General features: G+C 41.2%; 1 protein-coding gene across 1 annotated transcript in view; it reads right to left on the minus strand.

Moving 5' to 3' along the window:
- LOC138982550 (mucin-3B-like) overlaps positions 1-18995 on the minus strand; it is a 150947-nt gene that overhangs the window by 86167 nt on the left and 45785 nt on the right. Inside the window, exons 22-31 of the mRNA XM_070355864.1 lie at positions 18079-18313; positions 15928-16136; positions 13352-13491; positions 12127-12236; positions 10124-10282; positions 9746-9839; positions 8381-8544; positions 7896-8024; positions 7023-7247; positions 6642-6656 (exon numbers count right to left, since the gene is read on the minus strand). Coding sequence (XP_070211965.1) covers positions 6642-6656; positions 7023-7247; positions 7896-8024; positions 8381-8544; positions 9746-9839; positions 10124-10282; positions 12127-12236; positions 13352-13491; positions 15928-16136; positions 18079-18313 — 1480 coding nt within the window. The remainder of the gene's footprint in view (positions 1-6641; positions 6657-7022; positions 7248-7895; positions 8025-8380; positions 8545-9745; positions 9840-10123; positions 10283-12126; positions 12237-13351; positions 13492-15927; positions 16137-18078; positions 18314-18995) is intronic.

Genomic DNA, 18995 nt, shown 5'->3' on the forward strand with positions numbered 1-18995 from the left:
CCTATTAAACGTTGTATATAAAATTGCAACATCCTGTATTGCAGAAAGGATGAAAACTGTCCTGCCAAAACTAATTAGCGAAGATCAGTCTGGTTTTATGGCCAATAAATATATTGGAAACAATGTGCGTTTAATTTATGATCTGATTGAATATTGTAATGAGCATAAGAGAGCAGGATTGTTGATGTGTATTGTAATGAGCATAAGAGAGCAGGATTGTTGATGTGCATTGATTTTGAAAAGGCGTTTGATTCGCTGGACTGGCGTTTTATGATTAAAACGCTTGAGGCATTTGGATTTAAAAATGATATTTTGAGTTGGATAAAGACGTTTTATTTAAATATTAAGTCGACTGTATTAGTAAACGGTCAGCCTAGCCCTTGGTTTAATGTAGGAAGAGGATGTAGACAGGGCGATCCTATATCTCCCTATTTGTTTATTTTGTGTGCTGAAGTATTTTCACTTATGATTAAGGAAACGAAAAATATTAAGGGAATTGTTATCGGTGAAACAGAATTTAAGTTGTCACAATTCGCCGACGATACTGAATTATTTCAAAGAGGGGATAGGGAGACGTTTGAGGAAACAATGAACATATTAAACTGTCACGGTTTCAGTGACACGAGTGGGAAAGGAACTCTTTGTGGGGCGCCTTTCCCAAATTGCAATGTAATGCGCCTGTGCTGGCACCGCATTGCGGAAAAGTTTTGTTGACGAGCACGAAATGCACGTGGGAATTGCCGGCGTGAAATCCGTGCGGGCTCACGGGGGGGGGGGGGGGGGGGGGGGGAGGGGGGGATTTTTTGCTCACTATTAAAATACGTGTTCCGGGGGTGCTATACGGTTGTATGGTAGGCGACCAGTGATTGGTCAGGGAGATCACTTGTTCTGGGACAGGCGATCGCTGATTGGTCGGGGAGATCACATGGGTTTTCTTTTCCCCGTCTTGCGCTTTTTTCGCTACATGCTTTGCAGACGGAGGTCTGGTTTGTTTCCGTTGACTAAGATTTGGAGGATTCCAACGCGTTGCAAGACTGGTTTAGGTCTACCAACGGGCTTCTAGTGTTAGTGCAATACACAGAAGGCTTAGGACGGAGGGATTTGGCTACATATTTTCGCTGACGAGCGGGAGCCAAATATTCAAGCGGTTTGCTTGGGAGAGCTACGTTTTACGAGCTGTTGAGGTAATTAGCCGTTACTTTACGCTGGTGACCGGTCAATGTCTGTGAAATGTAAACTCTGTTTTGTTTCTCCATGATAGCGTATAACTTGCTCATTATAACGCTAAATTGTAATCTGTATATGGTTTTTGCAGATATGGAGAGGAGGAGAAAATGTCTTGAGTTGTTATTAAAAGTCTATTCTTGCAGGTACCACGTGCTCGCCGAAGGGGGAAGTTAGATATGTTTAAATGTGGTAAAAGGGGAAATGTTGCCATGGTCACTGCACCAATTACTCTGTTTCAGCTTGCTGGAGACTTGCTGGAGGTTTGCTGGAGGTTTGCTACCCGTTTGCTACCCGGTTGCTACCCGGTTGCTACCCAGTTTCTACCTGGTTGCTGTAGACGTGCTACACTTGGGTACACGTTTGCTGGAGACGGGCTACGGGCTACGCTGTTGCTGTTCTTTGCTGTACGGTAACTGTTCTACGGCTGTTACTGGTGTTGCTGCAACTTTCACCTGTATGCACCACTGCGTCACTGTGTTTCATCGAATGGACCCTGGCTACACTGAGAGTTGAGTGCACCCATGTGTAAACGCCCCCCACCTTGTCATCTTCCTAACCCTTTATGAAGAACTTTGAGTTGTGACAACGTGGAGTGTTAACGCCTGTACAGGCTAAGACTTTTTACAGAGCAGCTTAAGTGTTTTCTAACTTTACACGGTTCAGCGTGTTCTTATTATTTCATAAACTTTAACTGGCTTTTTGTCAGATATTTTTGTTTTACGACTTGGTCGTAAAAACACCTTTGGCTTCACGAGAAGAGGGAGGTGGAGAGTTAGTGTATATAAACAGACGTCTAGAACTTATACTGTTGTTGTTTCTAACTTCTTTGTGTGACTGCGAGAGTGGATCGTGGTGTGGTTAGTCAGTTAGCAGTAATTGACCGTTTTAGGTCATTCATGTGACCATTAAAACGTGACATAAACGATTTGGAAATATATCAGCAGGGTTAAGAATGAATATTGACAAAACAGCAATAGCTTCGTTAGATTGTAATATAAATAGTGATGTAAGGTATATGCCACACCTTGATTTTGAATGGAACCCCCAAAAGTTTAAAGTATTGGGTATTTGGTTTACTAGTGATTTAAAGAATTGTGTACAAATGAATTTTGATACACAATTTTAAGCAGTAAAACGATTATTTTTGATTTGGTCTAAGAGATTGATAACCCCTATAGGTAAAATAGCAGTTTTGAAATCCTTAATATTGTCCAAGCTTGTATATTTGTGGATGTTGTTGCCAAACCCTCCAGATAAGTTTGTAAATGATTTACAGACTAGGATTTTCGACTTTGTGTGCAATCGAAAACGTGATCGGATAAGTAGAAATGTTGTAGTTAAAAGTGTTAAGGATGGTGGCCTGGATACAAAAGTTGAGGTTTACGGTCCACAAATGGAAAGTTATAACAACTTTTTTATATCCTGATGTGGACAACATTGATGTGTGTGGTCCTAGTCTGTATAGTGGTAAACAACATTGTAATAGTTTTTGGAAGGACGTGTTTAATGTTTATGAACAGTTTCGATATAGAATAGATTTAGAAACCTCCAAAGAAATGTTAGCAGAACGACTTTTTTTTAATAATAATATAAAGATTGGGAAAAAGACTTGTTTTTTTCAGAATTGGTTTGATAATAACATTTATTTCATTGGTCAGTTGGTTAATGACGATGGACGTTTCTATACCTATAGCGAGTTTTGTGAAAAGTATTAAATCAGAACGAATTTTTTTTAGTTATTTAGGATGTGTGGGAGCAATTAAAAAATATATAAGAACGTTTGATATTGTATTGGAGAATAACAGTATGATTGATGGTATTAAATCCGTATCAGTCATTCATTCCCAAATGAAAGGAGCAAAATTGTATTTTGAAAAATTATTACAGGATGGAAAGCGTCCAAATTGTTGTACAAAATGGGAAGATAAATTAGAAGGCGATGTTGATTGGAAATTATGTTTTAAGTATGTAAAGAACATCTCTGAAGTGAAACTTAAATGGTTTCAAATACGAATATTGCATAGGATTTTGGCAACAAATGTGATATTAAAACAAATGAGAGTAGTTGAAGACGTGATGTGTCATTTATGCAGAGATGTGAGGGATAGTATTCAACACTGTTTATGGGCGTGTCAGTATATACAGTCATTTTGGAATGATCTGTTAAATTATGTTAAAAATGAATGTCACAATGTTGAGAACATTTCCTTTAATGAAAAGTTTATTTTGTTTGGTATTGATAAAAATACTAAAAGTAGTACAGTATTTGATTTTATAATATTAAATGCCAATTTTTTTATTTACAAGTGTAAGTATGCAACAGTTGTTCCTACACTGGTTGCATTTAAAAGAGATTTGAGAAAAAGATATTTGGTAGAAGAATATTCAAGTAAAATTAATTTTAAGTGTAATACATTTTTTTTGGAGTGGTACCCATTTAAACCTCTGATAATGTCAAATCATTGATTTTTGTTTTGTTTTTGTTGTTGTTGTTAAACAAGATAAGGATATTCTATAATTATGTTGATCGTTATAATTTTTCTTTAAAATCCTGATTATTAACTATGGAGAGAACAGGATTTTGTTGCTATGACTAGTTCTATAAAATAATTAAATAGAAAGACAAAGGAAACAAGGATTATGTTTATATATAGCTATTCTGATGAACACGTGGGGGAATTCGGGGGCTGTGATTGGATGGTCTCTTCCGATCATCAAAGCATAATGCGGCGGAAGTCGGCCATTTTACTCAATATCCAAAAGCATATTGTCGATAACAAAGACGCATGGTTCCGGTTTCTTCCACGTGTATAAAGTACACGCATACCTCGCCAGGTTTGTTTCTGTGACTAGTCGACAGACGATGCCATTTGCTTTGTGTGTGTTTTTGTTGTTGCTTACTGTACATGACATACATTACGTGTAAAATCTAGTTCTTTAACAGGCAACAAACCTTGCAAATTTCCAGAAGCTGCAATCTGAAGCGACCTATCTCTGATTCTAGCAGACGATCTCTCCAATGTTTAACACAAAATCAGCCAACTCTCCTGTCACATAGAACGTCCATTGTATAGTGCAATGTTAAAATGAGGTTACCGGTCTGAAACATTTAGTCGTTTCTTCTGAGACAATCCTTGTTCTCTTATCATCTACAGATTTACCGCAGTCTTCACCACGCGAATTCCCAACAGAAGTCAGACTTTCGAACATACAATATACGTAGGCAAGCATGATACGTCATGACGTCATATGATTCCTAGCATATTGACGTAATGCTAAACATCCGGTTATCTCGAGTTTTCTCCATAATACATGTCCGTGGGTTTTTCAATGTTCGGTTATTTCCGTGGCTTCATCATGCGGAAAGGGAACCGTCGTCTGCAATCAGCGACATGGACCATTCTGGTCCTTGTTGCTGACAAAAACATGATTTTAACACAGAATTTAATGTCAGAATAGCTATATAAACGCTATTGTGTTTTCATCGTAGCAATAGGGTCGGATATTTAGACTCGAAACAAGTATAATGCGACTCGTCTTCGACTCGTCGGCATTATACTTGTCTCGTCTAAATATCGGGCCCTATTGCTACGCTGAAAACACAATAGCTTGTAATAATTTAGAAATGTGTTGAATTTGGGCTATGTAATTGTACGTTTTAATGTGCCTTCCTGGTTTTTGTTTTTTTTTTCTTTTATGTTTGAAGATGCATATAGCATAGTCTTGTATGTCTGATGGTATTTGATGTTGATGTCTGTCATATATGTACCAAAAAGAAATAAAACCATGTTAAAAAAAAGTTTTACATTTAAAATAAAAAGTTGCAATTTTAACCTCGTTTTGTGACATGAACACCGTACGCAAAACTGCGGTTGTGGAAACTCATGGGATGCATTGAATTTGTAATTAAATCACTAATCACCAGTGTAAAAAAAAAACAAAAAAAAACAACAAGACATACACTGTGAGTTTCCAAACACTAATACATGATCGTAGTGGTTACGTGCAGGGTAGGGTGTGGGGTAGGGTGGGGGCGGGGGGGCAATTTAGTGGGTGAGAAGTATCAGTCTCACATTGCAGTAAACTTGATCATTGATGAATTTGTGATGTAGATATGTGGCTGGTTATGTGTGAGTATGTAAATAATTGTGTGTGTGTGTGTGTGTGTGTGTGTGTGAGTTGTGTCTGTGTGTGCATGACAGTGTAATGTACGTATGTATGCATGCATGGTGATGTGTGTCTGCATATGTGTCTGGTTGGTTTTTATTTTATTTTTACCGTGCCGTGCCAAGATGAAATCCTTTTGCAAAATTGGTGAATAAATATCTTGTATCTTGTATCTTGTATCTTGTAAAGCTATCCAAATGTGCAACACAAACGAAGACCATAAGAGGCAAAAAGTGAGCCCGCCTGTATAAGGGCCCAGATGCAAAATGAATCACCAAAAAGTACTATTTTTCGGGGAGTGAAATATCACGTTCCTTTTTACATTTAGTCAAGTTTTGACTAAATGATTTAACATAGACGGGGGAATCGAGACGAGGGTGATGGTGTATGTGTGTGTGTGTTATTTATGTGTGTGTGTGTGTGTGTGTGTGTGTGTGTGTGTGTGTGTGTGTGTGTGTGTGTGTGTGGAGCAATTTAGAGAAATCTACTTGACCGATCTTCATGAAATTTCACATGAGAGTTTGTTGGTATCATATCCCCACACATTTTGTTCATCTTATTGATAAATGTATTTGATGACGTCATATCCGGCTTTTTGTAAATGTTGAAGCAGGACTGTCACGTCCTCATTTTTCAACCAAATTTGTTGATATTTTGGTCAAGTAATCTTCGACAAAGCCCGTAGTTTGGTATTGCATTTCAGTTTGGAAGTTTAAAAACTAGTAATTATAGTATGCTCACTAAAGTTGTCAATGAAATCAAATTTTCACTAATAGATTGCATCGTTTTCCTCAATTTCTCTTGAATTCAAAAATATATACATATGTCATGTTTACTCTGAAAATGTGCTCAGAATGACAGAAAACAGGTTAAGAAGGCCTAAGTACTGCGTGTGCACGCTACGCGGCGACCAGCGTGACCCGTCTCGGTCTTTAGGTGTGGTTAGTAGAGACTATCTTGAATATAGTCTCGGCGATGACTGTTTGTTGGTGTTAATCTGTTATTTTGAAGCCGACAGCTTGACTAAATGTTGTTATATCGCTTCACGCGACTTGTTTAACATGACATTGACCCCACAGTGACCTTGAAATCTAAGGAGGGTCAACCCGACTTTCATCGTGTCTGGGCGTTACCAAAACATAAAAGTCTGTGAAGTTTGGAAAGGTACTATGCATTACACAGGGAATTGTAAACTGCATAGTCTTAACAGGGGAAATAAAGCTATACAAGTGAAAACTCAATCTCACCTATGGTTGGAGTACCTGGAGAAGAAAAAAAACACGTTTGTGTCAGTCAAAATAAAAAGTGACAAATATTCACACAAGCACCACTAAAATATACCACATAATAAGTAGCACAAATTATACAAAAAAGTGAAATCGTCCAGCCTCTTTCTAATGTTCTATTATAACAGTGCTATACATCAAAAACTATGAAGCAAATAAGACGTAATAATCAGGAAGCAAATAAGAAGTAATAAGAAGCAAAAATAACAAAAATCCAGTTATTTAAAACAAAAGAAGAGAACTACACACACACACACACACACACACACACACACACACACACAAAATAGATTGTAACGCCAGAGTGACCCTATTAAAACTCTCAAACACATAAAAACTTACTGCATCCCACTTCGTCAAATCCATCACCACAGTCGTCGACGCCGTCGCAGTTTGCTTCCTTGGGAATACAGACGGACACGTTGCAGTGGGTGTAGTTGTCCGGACAAAACCTGCAGTCTATCTCATCCTCACCGTCCGCACAGTCAAAGAGTCCATCACACACGTAGTCCCTGTCAATGCACCTGCCGCTCTCGCACGTGAACTGACTCGCGGTACAGTTTGCACCTGGTAAAGAAAAAACAAGTCGCGTAAGGCGAAATTACTACATTTAGTCAAGCTGTCGAACTCACGGGATGAAACTGAACGCACTGTATTTTTTTACCAAGACAGTACAGCTTCGTCAATCCCCGCGTGAAGAAAATCGCTCACCTCCCACGTGCAAAACGTAGTGATATTGACACGCCAGATTAGCGCAGTAGCGTATTGTGCTAAGCAGGAAAGCGCACTTTTCTGTATTCTTGTTAACTTTCTGAGCTTTTTTTTGAATACAACCTATCATATCCAGGGGCGGATCAGTTCATTTTATGGGGGGGGGGTTCCAAAAGTATATTGTGAAGATATGGGTGTGAAGGCGCGAAGCGCCGAGCCGACGGCGCGAAGCGCCTAGCTTGCTAGGGGGGTCCGGGGGCATGCCCCCACGGAAATGTTTGAAAAAATGGTGCAATCTGGTGCATTCTGAGGATGATCATTACCAGTTTCAGGCAGGAGATTTTGTCACTGATTAATACCCCCAAAATTGAAACTCAATGTAAAATAAATAAATGCATACCTCATTCAACATAAAATATTAAAAAATGTTGGCTGGGGGGGGGGGGGGGGGGAGGGGGGGTTGGCTGGGTGCGGATATAAGTGAAAGAACGGCACTCTACTTACCACACAGTTCCTCGTTTTCATCACTGGCGTCAGCACAGTGAGGGATGTGGTCGCACACTCTATAGTTGGGTATACACAACACGGTGGCGTCAGTCCAGCATGGAAACTCGTTCTCGGTACAGTTTTGCTCTGTGCAACAAGACGGATCTTATCAAAAGAAGATCTCAGTCGAATGCACTGAAATACGTGCGGTTCTCTCTCACCTTCCAAAAGCACGCACACGTACAAACGTGCGCACACACACACACACACACACACACACACACACACACACACAAACACACACACACACACACACACACACACACACACACACACACACACATCTACAAAAAGTAATAGTCTTCCAAATAGAATTACATCTGGGTCCTGTGAAGAACCCAGCCGGCAGCATTCAGCGCTGTTGCTGGACAAGAGAGCAGCGCATCTACGCTAACGCAACAGACCAACACAGAATATGGTACATGCAATAATTTCACACGTACCAGGACATCCATACTCGTCAGAAGCATCGGGGCAGTCCATGACACCGTTGCACTTGTAGTCCTCGGGTAGACACTGTCCCGTCACGTTGCACTGAAATTCGGACTCCGTGCAGTTGGCTTCGCAGCTTTCCCCGACGCACTCGAACGTGCGATTTATGCAGGTACTGTGGGGGATCAAAAACAACGGAGTAGCGTGCATTTTTCGTTAACCTACACAGAAGTGCCTGCTTGGTTTGTGGGTTAGTAACTGCTCATACTCTGATTATTTTTGTTTCTTCAAGTTACTCTTTCGATGTTTTATTTTTACTTGCTTGTTTTTTGTTTTTTTTTGCAGGTTGGTTGGTTGTTTGTTTGTCTGTTTGTTTGGTTGGTTGGGGTGGGTGGTTGCTGAAATGGTTTGCTTTCATTTCCGCTTTATTATATACCATTGATACAGTTAGTAGCTCAGTATTCCAGGGTAAAGGTCAGCAACAGAGAACGGTTAAGTGGTGTAGCTGCGGTTTCAAGGCGGCAATACTTTAACTCGGGCATGGGTATTGGTTATGTTTTGCCTGCAGTGGTTTGATCAATAACTCCACACCATATTACACCATCAGCAAAAGTCGGCACCTGTTTGATGTACAATGTAAGCATCTCGTACTCTCACCCAAGAAGCCTGTCAAATGGTTGTGTGATGTGTCTAGTGTGTTGGCGAAGTGTTTTGTGCTTGTCACCTCTCGCTTTCAGCCCTCACCGCTGGCTAGCACTGTCCTTTTCAGGACAACGCGAAAAGAGAGCAGCTTGCGTCAGTCTCTCCTGCCAGTACATAACCTCTCCACAGCAAGCCCTTTGTAGTGCCTCCATCGTGGCGACAGGCGTGAACTGGGTACCGAAAGGCCCCAGGCTGAACTACAAGGACTCGGAGGAGGTTGGCCCCTAGACGTGTGGCATGCAGGCCCACCGGCGTGTGGATACGCCCTGGTGCCCACGAACCAACCCCCAACTATGGGTTAAATAGCCGGGCAGGACAGGCTCGTCAACCCTGGAAGGCAGCTGTCCTAGGAGAAGATCACTCCAAAATTAAAACGAGGGCAGAGGAGGCTCACTATCCCTGCAAGGAAACTCCTCCAGGAGAAGGACCACTCCAAATTTAAACCCACGTAGTCCCCCGAAGACGGAAGACATCGGCCATTAGGCGGGGAGCAGACCGGATGTCTACGCTTACTACGACAAATGATTGTGTCTAGGTCACCCAAGAAAGGTTAAGGAATGTATTATTGTCTCACAGCGTTCTAAATTCGTTCACATCCACGTACCTTGATGTATATATGAGAAAGTTAAAATCTTGCAACAATTCCATCTATCCAGAAAAATGCAACTAATTACCAGTTTTGACAGTAGCGCGTGATGGTCGTGCCCTCTTCGTAACTGAAGTCGTCTTCAATGCAAGGACACTTGTCCAGAGGGACGCACTTCGGACCTAAAATAGTCATAAAAAGAACACCAATAAGGAACAAGAACATCTATAGGCCCTCGCGCGACTGTGTGTGTGTGTGTGTGTGTGTGTGTGTGTGTGTGTGTGTGTGTGTGTGTGTGTGTGTGTGTGTGTGCGTGTGTGTGTGTGACTTGTACGGGTACCCTCGTCCGTATGGGTAAATCAAAGAGTGTGATTTATAATTAAATCTGTACCATCGTTTCAAACCAAACTGTATGCATTATTTGTGTGCGATTGTAAATTGGTCAAACCCATTAAATGCGACTTGCCATTGAGAACGTAGCCATGGGGACAGAAGCAGCCCTCCACACAGCCCATTATGGCCGTCAAGTTGTTGGTGGCCGTGGCCTCTGGGTAGGGGTTGTCACACGTTGCCTGGACAGGCTGTCCACACGGCTTGTACATTTTGCCGTTGTCACACATCACCGCTGTGAGGATGGAAACAAATACAGTCAAACCCCTTTTCCCCCGAAAGCGGCGTATGGATGTCTGAATGGTGGGGTAAAAACGGACCTGTTCTTCCAATGCTTATGATGCCAAAGTCACCGAGACAAACGTCATTATGGAAAACAAATTGCGCTCGCTAATTCCCCTCGGTTAATTTTTAGAACTAACACGTCACGCTACACTTTCCAGAGTGACGTTTCTTTGCTTTGACGTAAGACATTGCACGAGGCTATGGAAGAGATCGAGGTTCCAAAAGAAGCGTCTTCTCGACTGCGGGACGTTTTGAGTAAAATACACGTAAGTACAGTATGTAGGATAAACAGAATACTACATGGCTTGCTGTGTCGTACCAGATTTACACTCGTTGCTTTTTCAAATAGTGAATAGCTCGCTTTCGCTCGCAGTTCAATATTTAAAAACAAAAACTCGTGTAAATCTGGTACGACACAGCAAGCCATGTAGTATTCTCTATATAGGGGAAGGGCTCCTAATATGGACCACTTTTTGTTTCATGCTGATAACTAGCTTGTTTTCTTGCGAAGAAGTTTCCTGTTGTGTTTGGTAGTCCTTCTCTCTCTTAGGTTAACCGTTAGGACTAATTAGAGTGAAATAGCTTTGATAGACATTCAGCAAAAATTAAATACAGAAAAAATCACAAATGGTCCATATTAGGAGCCTGGGCGCCTAATATGGACCAGTCAAGCGGCCTTCACGAATCACTGTAAAAAGCCCCCTATACTTCAAAATAACATGATACAACTTAGTGTACAAGTCAAACTAATTAAAATATCAATCAATCAATCAATGCCCGTCACTCCTGTCAGGGTATGGGCCGCCAACAACAGTTTCTGTTGTTGACGTTTCTGTAGCGAAGTCGTTTTTGCAGGGTGGGGGTGCTAACCCCACGCCCAACCCTCCTCCTTTTTCAGCCGGGCTTGGGACCGTCCTTGGCGGAGTTTAATTAAAATATGCTTTAGATTTATCTGTTTCGGGTCGATGAGAGCATTATTTGAAGCACACCAGGAAACTAAAGAAGCTTATCAAAAACAGAGGGAAAATAAGTGACATTATCAAAATCTCGAGGGCTAGTTATAGGTTATTTCCAGCAAGCTTCTTAATGAATTAATGAAAATAGCCTTTAGCTTTTATTTTCTTCGATTTGTTGAAGGTGGTCCATATTAGGGGACTCGCACATACTTTGAGATTTTGCTATTATTTTTTATTTACAGGAGAAACTCGGGGTCAACACTGCTAAAATGTAACAAATACCGTCTTAGCTGTCATATATAGCAATTTTTGTGTGATAAAAGCTTTGGCTGTGGACAGAAACGAGTCCGTTTTAGGCGGCAAATTTAGAGTGAACGCTGCCAAAAGTGAAAAAAGCGAAAAAGCCTAACGGTTTTGAGGTTTGTGTTTCTGCAACTGTTTTGACATGTGCAACTTATCCAGAGAGGGTCAATAAAGCGAATGAAATTGTTTTGAGCGCTCTAGCGCCGTTAGTTTGTCAGAACAGGAGGTGGTCCATATTAGGAGCCGGTCCATATTAGGAGCCTTTCCCCTACTGCTGGTTATGGATAAGTCAACGAGACAAACTTCGTTTTTGACATTTGTTGTCAGTTACTGGGGAGACATGTAGGAGAAATGAGAAAATGTTACATGAAGTTATTATTCGCATTATGACTTCTGCTCAAACTTTGTTTCGCTTTTGACGTCAGTGATATCACTTTGGAATAGGTTACTCAGCATGCTTGATAACTTCCTTTCAAAGACAAGACATTCTGTCAACAATTCATAAACCTTACATTAATGCATTTGTTGAACTTACGACAGTTGCGTTGATGACGCCATTTGACGCAGTAACCCTCGCGACAGCATTTCTTGTGGAAGGCAGCTATGGAGTCGCACAAACACTCGCAGTCTCCTCCATTGGTACACCTGCACACACACATACACACACACAATTGCACGTGCAAGATTCTCCGTGTCACCTAAGTATGGGAGCGTCATTTTCAGACCAATTCTCGGAAACTCTTTCTTGTTAAAGGCACAGTAAGCCTCCCGTAAACCATCACTTATACTGTCAGGCTTTTACACACAGTACAAACACTCTTTCATTTAAACACTCACCGCTTGAGAACATCCTAGGTGCCCTCTGTAAAAAGCGAGCAATTTTCCAAGAATTTATTTTTGCCTGGTTTATCTTACCCCTGAGCCATCGTGAACCCGTGTGATCCAGTTTCCCTTTTTCACAATGCAGTCGTCAGTTAGTAATTTGAATGCGACTCGCTGTGAGCACGTTATTATGTACCTCTGACCATGCACGAAACAAACGGCTGTGGTTCACAAGAAATCTCGCGATGGCTTTTGACTGTTCAGAGGAACTGGCGATAAACCGTCGTCTGCTACAAGAACCACGACCTTGCGTGACCCTGCTTCCGGGCGGGTTTTTTTTTCAAACTTTCAAAACTTCGAATTGTACTGATATTGTCTTGATGAAAAAAGAATTCTTTTATGATTTAAGAATGTTTGTGTAACAAGGTGTCAATTTTTTATTTAGATTTTAAAAGTTAAGTCTAGCGCCAAAACGCACGACGGTCCGATTGTCTCTGAGACAATCCGCAAAATTAAATCTTTGAAAATTACTCGCTCTTTACGTAGGGCACCTAGGATGGTCCCGCTTGGTGAGCGTTCAAATGGAAGGGTGTTTGTACTGTGTGTAAAAGCCTGACAGTATCTGTGATGGTTTACGGGAGGCGCAATGTGCCTTTAATATCGTTCACATAAAATTTAGATTATGTCAGCCCATCTTCTGTTTCTACAGTTCCCCTTCCCTCTAATCCTTGAATTTGATGAACAATTGTCTGTTGTGTACAAAATATGTGCTCGTGTGACTAATTTCGAAATTTCCAATCATTCGCCCATCAAGTAGTCACTCTTAATTCCATTTCGTAGAACTTCTTTGCAATTCCTGAATTTGAGACAAATAGTTTTTGTCCGTTGACCTGACTGTAAGGCTGCTTCATTTGACTCTCAAAAAGTCATTGACTCACGCGCATCCATCCTTGACACAGTCGTCGAAGTGACGTCTGACTTCCGCTTCCGTCAGTACTTTTCGGCAGTTGGCAAACTCCTCTGACGTAGTGATGATCTCACACACCTTTTCAGCCCACAGCTTACGCTCCGGTTGGTCCTGGTCATACGAATACAACACTTTTAGTAGATAAGTAATAATAATAATGCATAATATTTATAAATCGCGTGTATCCAGGGTTTAAACCTTGCTCAACGTGCTGTACAAGCATTTTGGACAATAACAAAACCTTATTTCTTGTATACGATAATCACATTGTAAATCAATCAAATAATCGGCTACCTGGTGAAACATTAGCTAGTGCTTTAAGTCGGAATGCTCTGGTTCTCTGTGTTATAACAATGTTCATGTCAGCAGACTCAATTACTACAACAATTGCTGCCCTTTTAGAACGCAATGAGGAGACTCCAAACTTCTTGGTCCTCTGCGTGACGGGCGTTTGTCTTGCCTGCATTTCTTTCTTCTTCTTGTATTTTTGTTTTTACACCCCCGGTATAGGGGTGTGTATAGGTTTCACTCGATGTGTTTGTGTGTTTGTGGCGGTGTTTGTGTTCGCAAGTAGATCTCAAGAATGAACGGACCGATCGTCACCAAACTTGGTGAACAGGTTCTATACATTCCTGAGACGGTCCTTACAAAAATTGGGACCAGTCAAACACACGGTTTAGGAGTTATTGGTGGATTACAATTATACAACGACTTATAGACGGACACCCCCGTTGGTCAAAGGGAAATAACCATTCTCACTGCCACCAACTGAGAAGGTTATTTCCCTTGACGGGGGTGTTTTTCCTATCAGAGGAATTTCTTGTTTCATGTACCCCCATGGGGTTTCTTGAAATAAAATGTGCTAGCCTTGCCTTGCCTTACTAACTGAAGTATATGACATCACCAGTTAATGTTCCAAATAAGTTTAAAAGCCTTCAGGGGACGTTAAGAAACATTTTCGATTGGAACAAAGATCCTGTTTGAAGCAATGCTGAGACTTAAACTGTAAGCATTATGGCCTGTTATCATCCGTTTAAAAAAAAAAAAAAAAGAGAATTCAGCAGGCTCAAATGCAGGTGGCTACGACATATCCCATTCATGCGTAGCTAGAAGAAAATGACTGCTGACCGAAAGGAAAACTGTGCCCCCTTACAGAGAAACAAGACGAGAGAGAAAGAGAGAGGGAAAGAGATAGAAAGAGAGGGGGAAAGAGATAGAAAGAGAGAGAGAGTGAGAGAGAGAGAGAGAGAGAGAGACTGAGTGAGTGAGTGAGCGGTAGGTGGGGTGGGGGCGTTGACATTTCATTTTTACCTTCATTTCTCCCAAAAAAGAAAACCGGAACATCTATTAGGTTTATCCTATCCTTAACATGCTTCACATAAACCTTCATTTGTTGTCTTTTATGTTGAGATATGTTGAGGTACAATTACAACGGGAACACCCCTCTTATTGCCATTCTTAACACACAAAAACAGTCTGATAAACTCCCTTTCGCAATACTAATACACCACCAATTTTGGCCTCATTTTCAAAATATTTCAAGGTTGTAAATGGTTGTAAAAGTTCCGCTGTAGCAGTGACCTTGACATTTCATGGAGGTCTTCAAATTTTCTGGGAGAAAAACATAAATCAACAAAACTTGACTAAATATAACAAGTCGCGTAAGGCGAAAATACAATATTTAGTCAAGTAGCTGTCGAACTCACAGAATGAAACTGAACGCAATGCCATTTTTTCAGCAAGACCGTATACTCGTAGCATCGTCAGTCCACCGCTCATGGCAAAGGCAGTGAAATTGACAAGAAGAGCGGGGTAGTAGTTGCGCTAAGAAGGATAGCACGCTTTTCTGTACCTCTCTTTGTTTTAACTTTCTGAGCGTGTTTTTAATCCAAACATATCATATCTATATGTTTTTGGAATCAGGAACCGACAAGGAATAAGATGAAAGTGTTTTTAAATTGATTTGGACAATTTAATTTTGATAATAATTTTTATATATTTAATTTTCAGAGCTTGTTTTTAATCCGAATATAACATATTTATATGTTTTTGGAATCAGCAAATGATGGAGAATGAGATAAACGTAAATTTGGATCGTTTTATAAATTTTTATTTTTTTTTACAATTTTCCGATTTTTAATGACCAAAGTCATTAATTAATTTTTAAGCCACCAAGCTGAAATGCAATACCGAACCCCGGGCTTTGTCAAAGATTACTTGACCAAAATTTCAACCAATTTGGTTGAAAAATGAGGGCGTGACAGTGCCGCCTCAACTTTCACGAAAAGCCGGATATGACGTCATCAGAGACATTTATCAAAAAAATGAAAAAAACGTTCGGGGATTTCATACCCAGGAACTCTCATGTCAAATTTCATAAAGACCGGTCCAGTAGTTTAGTCTGAATCGCTCTACACACACACACACACACACACACGCACGCACGCACGCACACACATACGCACATACACCACGACCCTCGTTTCGATTCCCCCTCGATGTTAAAATATTTAGTCAAAACTTGACTAAATATAAAAAGGGACCAACCTCACAAGCGTCACTGGGTATGTCTGTGTCTGCATAGTCACTGCAAGGTGTACCCATGATTTTCCAGCTGTTACCGAACTGAGCGACAGAGGAGGCTGGAACACCGCCTGGAGTTTCTTGGTCGTTCTGCGAGTTTTGGTCAAAGTTCCCACACAGTCCCCTAAGTTTGTTCTCCCAAATGCTCGTGGCACGAATGGACACTAGCAAACCTGAAATCAGAAACAACAAAAGAAAGGTTAGGTATTTGAACGTTTAACCATCGACAACACAAAACTGTCACTGATACGTCGACTTTAGGCCCCCCCCCCCAAAAAAAAAAAAAAAAAAAAAAGTCTGTTTACGGTAACATAAGCATATAACATAACAGCATATGAGAAGAATCTATGCAAGTCGGCGAAAATTAGGTGAAACACAGCGGCTTCTATTTTTAGATCACTGGCACTGGCACAGGCACATGCAATCTGTCAGAAAAAAAACCACTTCTGCTTTAATTGAGAAGCAGGGAATTTATGGTCATTTGGTATTGTGGAGAATATAAGCTACATGTCATTAATTAATTCTGAGGATGAGAGCACAGTCTCGCTTAGGCAAAGGGCGGAAGAATACGCACTGTGGAAAAGTTAGCGCACTCCAAGAGTGCGCTAACAGTTTTAGCGCATCGCCATTAGCCAATCAACTGGTTCACATCAGTCATGTGACACCAGTACTTACTGACAATTATTATTATTATTATTATTATTATTATTTAAGTTATTGAGACATCCCAGTGCACTAAGGGATTTATAGAGCAAATCGAGAAAATTCATTATTGAACGAAGCGCATAGCGCTGAGTTCAATAATTATTTTCGAGATTTGCTCTATAAATTCCTTAGTACACTGGGATTGTTTCAATAACGATATTGTCAGTACCGCCATAGAAAAAAGAAGATTCCAAATGCACATTTTGCAACGCGCATTTGAATAGGCATAACTGTGTGGTCAGGTCGTGCACAGTAAAGATCTACTTTTGTGTGGGGTGTCTCAAGTGTGTCGTGCTTTCGTCACACGCATTTTAATTTCTGTTGGTAAATTCCAGTGTAGCGTTAATCTGAACAGTGATGATCTTTCAGAGAGACCTCATTTGAACTCGGAGAAAGGCTCTTCATTATTTGCGATTCGAAACCTCCAGTCGAGCTTCGACGGATTGACTGTGCGGAGTGACTCCCCTTGAATTGACTCAAAGCGGGACTCGACGGTTCGCACATTTTCAAAACAAATGTGGCATATTTCTCGTGTTGTATCTTCACTCATCGGGGAGTCTGATACTAAATATGAACGGTAGGAATGCTCTGAACCCTACACGTATTATATCCCCATCGTTTTTTCGTTCACATTTGCCCAACATGTTAATTTGCTGAGCGGGGTTAATGTCGTCTGCTAGGCTACCTGCCAACCTGGGCAATGGAACGACTGCAGTCTGCACTGAGTCTGTACGCATGAGGCAGGCTGCTAATAAATCTTATATATGGTAAGAACGTTCTGAACCTTACACGTTTTCGATTACGATTGTTCTTGCTTTGAAATAATAATTCTGAAACCATTCATTTACTGAACTGATGTAGTCGTATTTCTGTGTTGTCTGCTACAGAGTCGATCGAGTCAGTCTTCCAAACTCGTCTAGCTGGTACGTTATCGGAATAACACTTGTGTTTTCTGTTAGCCGCTGGGAATTGTCTACTAACTCATCATTTGGTAATGTGGATGATAAGCTTCATGCCACTAACACGGCATATGAGAAGAATCTATGCAAGTCGGCGAAAATTAGATGAAACACAGCGGCTTCTATTTTTTAGATCACTGGCACTGGCACAGGCACATGCAATCTGTCAGAAAAAAACCCACTTCTGCTTTAATTGAGAAGCAGGGAATTTATGGTCATTTGGTATTGTGGAGAATATAAGCTACATGTCATTAATTAATTCTGAGGATGAGAGCACAGTCTTGCTTAGGCAAAGGGCGCAAGAATACGCTCTGTGGAAAAGTTAGCGCACTCCAAGAGTGCGCTAACAGTTTTAGCGCATCGCCATTAGCCAATCAACTGGTTCACATCAGTCATGTGACACCAGTACTTACTGACAATTATTATTATTATTATCTCTGATCCAACTCACTGTGGCTCCAAGAGACAGTGATGCCGTCCAGGACGACGATGGTGAAGAGTGTGGTCGGGAGGATGATGATGTCACCGTCCCCCAGCACGATGTTCTGGTCATCGGAGTAGGTCCTGTTTCCCACCTGGATGCCCAGCCCCCTGATCAGCTTGACCGTTATGCCGGCGTAGGTGATCTCGATCTGCCGCGAGCAGGACGTTCCAATAACGCCGCACGCTACGTTCTTTGTGGTGATCTGAGGGAGAGAGAGATAGATAGAATGAAGTGAGGCGGCGTCAAGAGTTTGCAAACTAACTAGGTCTATGTTCTGTATATTTTCAACCGCTATTTGATATGGCGCCCTTACGGTCTTAGCAGAAAATGAAACCTAATCCTCTTCTTCTTCAGCGTTCCAGAATGTTCTGGTTACGTGTGAGCTCGTTTGCCCATTTGGGTTCCCCAAACTATACTCTGAGAGCATAGTCAGCTTCACTCCGCTTTCGTTGAGTAGGCATGCTGGCTATTTTCGTGTTTCCATAACCCACCGAACTCTGACTTGGATTACAGGATCTTTTCCGTGCGCACTTGGTCTTGTGCTTGCGTATACACACGAAGGGGGTTAAGTCACTAGCAGGTCTGCACATAAGTTGACCTGGGAGATCGGAAAAATCTCCACTCTTAACCCACCAGGCGGCAGCGACCGGGATTCGAACTCACGACCCCCCGATTAGGAGGCCGACGTCTTACCACCACGCCATCAATCCATCGTCATATGTGAGGGTCACAAGAGAGGTTATCAAGTGGCAACACTTTAAACCTCAAACTAATTCTTTCTTAAAGTCTGCAAAAAGTATCATTGTTTCTTCTTCTTTTTTTTAACCTGAACGCATCACCGCTGTAACTTTGAAATTTGACGAGTTTCAACCAGATATATTTAC

Source organism: Littorina saxatilis, linkage group LG12, assembly GCF_037325665.1.
Source record: "Littorina saxatilis isolate snail1 linkage group LG12, US_GU_Lsax_2.0, whole genome shotgun sequence".
NCBI lineage: Eukaryota > Metazoa > Mollusca > Gastropoda > Littorinimorpha > Littorinidae > Littorina > Littorina saxatilis.